General features: G+C 34.7%; 1 protein-coding gene across 1 annotated transcript; it reads left to right on the forward strand.

Annotated features, from left to right (window-relative positions):
• Window positions 1–1,431: 1,431 nt before the first annotated feature.
• On the forward strand, window positions 1,432–3,790 carry LOC107813841 (NDR1/HIN1-like protein 2). The gene is made up of 2 exons (XM_016639147.2): window positions 1,432–2,553; window positions 3,381–3,790. The coding sequence occupies exons 1-2, from the start codon at window positions 1,841–1,843 to the stop codon at window positions 3,394–3,396; spliced, it is 729 nt and encodes a 242-aa protein (XP_016494633.1). The 5' UTR covers window positions 1,432–1,840; the 3' UTR covers window positions 3,397–3,790.
• Window positions 3,791–4,016: the final 226 nt, after the last annotated feature.

The following is a 4,016-nucleotide window of genomic DNA, read 5'->3' on the forward strand; positions in this document are numbered from 1 at the left end:
TGCATGTTGTCTTTGTTTGAATATTTTTGAAGAATGACATAAGCAAAGGGAAGTGTATGTGATTGCATATGCTAGAGTTTAATTGTTGCTATTAACCATGGTTATTGGTGTAGAGTGCTCAAAGATAGAGTAATTTGTTGGTTGACTCGAGGTAGAGCAACGTTTAAGTGTGGGCTGATAGTGTACCATATTTTGTTGCTCTTCTTCACTTGGACCTGCAAAAGGAAATCAGGGGTTAGTCTTAGGAACCCAAACTAGTTTTGGTCCTTTAGATCTCTCCTTTTTCCACTCGACTTTCCATATAAGGCAGTTCTTGATCATGTGTTTTTACCACATTTTAAGCATTCATCAATCATTTGCAAGTGATCTCTTCTCCTCTCTTTCCACGAAGAATAACAGTGATCATTAGATAGTGGTGGCCTAGTGGTGGATTGCTCTTTACAGTTTACAGATAGTGCACTCATCTTGATCTTTTTCTAAGGTGTTAGCCTCTTCAAGGATAACCTGATCTGATACCAATCAATGTTTTATACTTCAATACCACACAAAAGGGGGGATGATTTATGCGGTGCTCAATTTTTATGTGCACGGGATAATCGAAGGACCTAGTTCTTCTAAGCGTTCCTTACACTACAATTACGAAATAAATAATGCAGAAAGTAAAGAGCACAAGAATTTTTATGTGAAAAATACCTGGCTCAAAAGGTAAAAAAATCACGACCTACTATCTAGTAGAATTTTTTCAAATACTTCGCTACAACTCTGAACCGACAACAAAGTTTATAAATTCTTGTAAACCTAAGGATTAACCCTAACTCTTATAGCAACATGCCACAGACTATTTCGACTAAGGATTAACTCTAACCCTTGTAACAACACGCCACGGGCTATTGCGACTACTTCAAGTTTACTCTAACTTGAATGATACAACTCAGATACCTAGTACAATTTGTTTCTAAGAAAGCTGGAAGATACATTTCAAAATCCTTACTACACTTTGAACTAGAAATAAAGATAGACACATAAAACTCTTTGTGGGGCTGGTTTTTCAATCTGGTTCGTGTAGCTTCAGGATCACATTCTTGAATCTCACATGAATTGTTCACAACTGCCTTGCTATTTTGCTCTCTGTTCTGCTTTTACTTCAGTACATGTGCATTAACTGTAAAAGAAAACAAAATTGATATTTATAGAGTTAGTAGAATAAGGATTAACTACAGTTCTAATACTCTTCCCGGGCGAAAGAGTTCTAGTAAACTTCAATTTCTAACTTTTCCCTTATCTTGGATAGAGTTCTCTTCAAGTAAGGAGTACAACATATATTAATTTGTAATAAATCAATCCTAACATCCAAAAATAGTTTTTATACAACTAATTTTTACTGCTAAGTATTATTAATTTATTCAGACCACCCTAAACGTTTCTATTTTTCAGTGTGCTAGTTGTAACCTTCCCGCTATGCCAGCACATAAGACCTGCGCATAAATCTCATCACTTGCAATTTTTCCAGTGATCACATCCCCCACACCTTTCTCTTTGTTCTTTGTCTTCAACATTACACACACACCTCCAAATTCCACCTCCAAATCACTCCACCTCTTCTTCTTCCTATTAAAAGATCTCTTTTTTCCCAACCCAAAAATCCTTTCTTTAATTCCTAAATCTTCATCACTACTTTACATTCACATCTGATCTCTCATATTCATATCAAAGATTCAAACTTTATACAATCTGATGCACATATCCTGTTTGATTTAATGTAACATCCTCTTTTTATTAAGATTCTTTATTGATATACAAAAACAGAAAAGAAAAGGCTCTTAATTTCTGGTTTTCAAGAATGTCACAGGTGAAACCTTTAAAGAAACCACCTGGTTTCAGAGATCCTACAATCCCAATTCAAAGGCCATTACAACCGCCGCTGCCGCCGCGAAAGATTAACCCTCCACCATCATTCTACCTAGAAAAGAAGGGTAGAACTTGTTGCTTTAGTTGTTGTTGTTGCTGTTTTGTTTTTCTAATTTTGTTAATCTTTTTAGTAGCAGCTGGTGGTACTCTCTACCTTTGGTTTAATCCAAAACTCCCTGTTTTCCATTTAAGATCCCTTGAGTTTACTAAATTCAATGTCACTGAAAATCAAGATGGGCCAAAACTAAATGCACAATCAAATGTTGGGGTTGAGTTAAAAAATCCAAATAGGGAGTTGAAGATTGTATATGGTGAAACTAAAGTGGAACTTAAAGGTGAAAATGATGTGAACATGGGTGAAGGGAAAGTTTCTGGTTTTGTGCAAGATCAGAAGAGTGTTAAAGTTGTTAAGTTTGTTATGAAGTCTAATGAAATGTTGTATGGTGATAATGTTGGGAAAATGATCAGAAGTGGATTCAAGAGCAAGAATTTAAGAGTTTCTGCTGATGTAAGTACTGCTATTGGAATTGGATATAATGGGTGGAAGAGTTGGAAAATTGGAGTTAGAGTTTCTTGTGGAGGTTTGAGGTTAAAGCAGATTGAAAATGGTGCTACACCAAAATGTGGCTTTACGCTGTTTAACTGGTAAGTAACAAGCTAATACTTTATATTATAAATAAATTAGGAAGCTTGGGTTACAACTGAACTCTATACTGTGATTATTTATCATAAATTACCTATTTTTACACTATCGATCTGTCAGCCTATCACTGGCATAGTACTTGTTATTTTGTTTTAAAAGGCAGCTTGGTGCACAAGACATCCCGCGTTCATGCATGGTCCGGGAAAAGCCACACCCTAAGAAGTGTAATATAGACAGTTTAACATAATGCAAGCATTAGTGGCTGCTTCCACGACTCGAACCCGTGACCTATATATCACACGGAGACAACTTTATCATTGCTTCAAGATTCCCCTTCATTTCTTGTTGTTTTGTTTGGTTGGTTTATAATTGAAGTGATCATTAAAGCCTCCTTTCATTTATTATTTCGGTGATGCATTTAGTATAAGGATGCAAACAAATTAAAAACAAGAGCTTTTGCATTCATCATATGCTTTTGTATTTGTTTTCTGAGTATATTATTGATTGTACCAATGGGAGAAAAGGAATTAAAGAATACAATGATTGAACAAATGCACATGGAGAGTAGTTATAGAGAACATAATAAGATGTTATAATTTCGCTTTGCTTACAATTTTATTTGTAGTATTGTAAGATTTATTTGATAACTAATGGTTCTTGCCAGGATTCAATAGCTCTAACTTTCTCTGGTGCATTTTTTTTTATAACCGTAGTGTCCGGACCAGTTTGCACGCACCTCAACTAATACATGAAGCATTCTAATTCTTGAAATTCACTTATACTGCAGCGATTATGTTTCTTAACAGACCTTTATATGTCTGATTTGCAGGTTTCATTTAAATTGATTGATTCAACGCCTATAGATACAAGAATGAATGCATTGCTATCATCTTAGAATGAGAAGAATGAATTGCTATTGTGCCCAAAATTCATTCATGTTTAAACTCACTTTTTAGATATAAAAGCTTATCTAAGTTAATTCCAGAAGTTCCATCTTACAGCTGGTGACTTACAGTAGGTAGTGGTGAGAGTTGCAAGTGTGTCCTTTCAACCAAACTATAAGCACATGTATAGAATAGATGTTGGAGCATGGAAAGGATGAAACAGTAAGACATAAGTATTACTGTAATAGCAGCTTTGATGTTGGAGCATGGACATTTTACTTGTAAAGGCACAATCAATTGATTGATTGATTGATTATGTATTACTGATTGTTTTATTTATGTGCTCACTTATTTCTACTTTCATTCAGGGAATAGACAGAGGCGGAGCAGGATTTAAATTTTATGAGCTTTAAGTTCTAGCGTAGCAACATCAAGTGTTAATAATTTAGTTATGAATTTAAGTTTTGTACATATAGTTAATGAGTTTCTCAATACAAATATAAGATTTGGACTAAAAGTACGAGGTTCAGATTTGGTAGTTTAAATATAGGCTGAGTAGACAACGTTTGTGACTCAATTTG

The sequence above is a fragment of the Nicotiana tabacum genome, chromosome 1, assembly GCF_000715075.1.
Source record: "Nicotiana tabacum cultivar K326 chromosome 1, ASM71507v2, whole genome shotgun sequence".
NCBI classification, from domain to species: Eukaryota; Viridiplantae; Streptophyta; class Magnoliopsida; order Solanales; family Solanaceae; genus Nicotiana; species Nicotiana tabacum.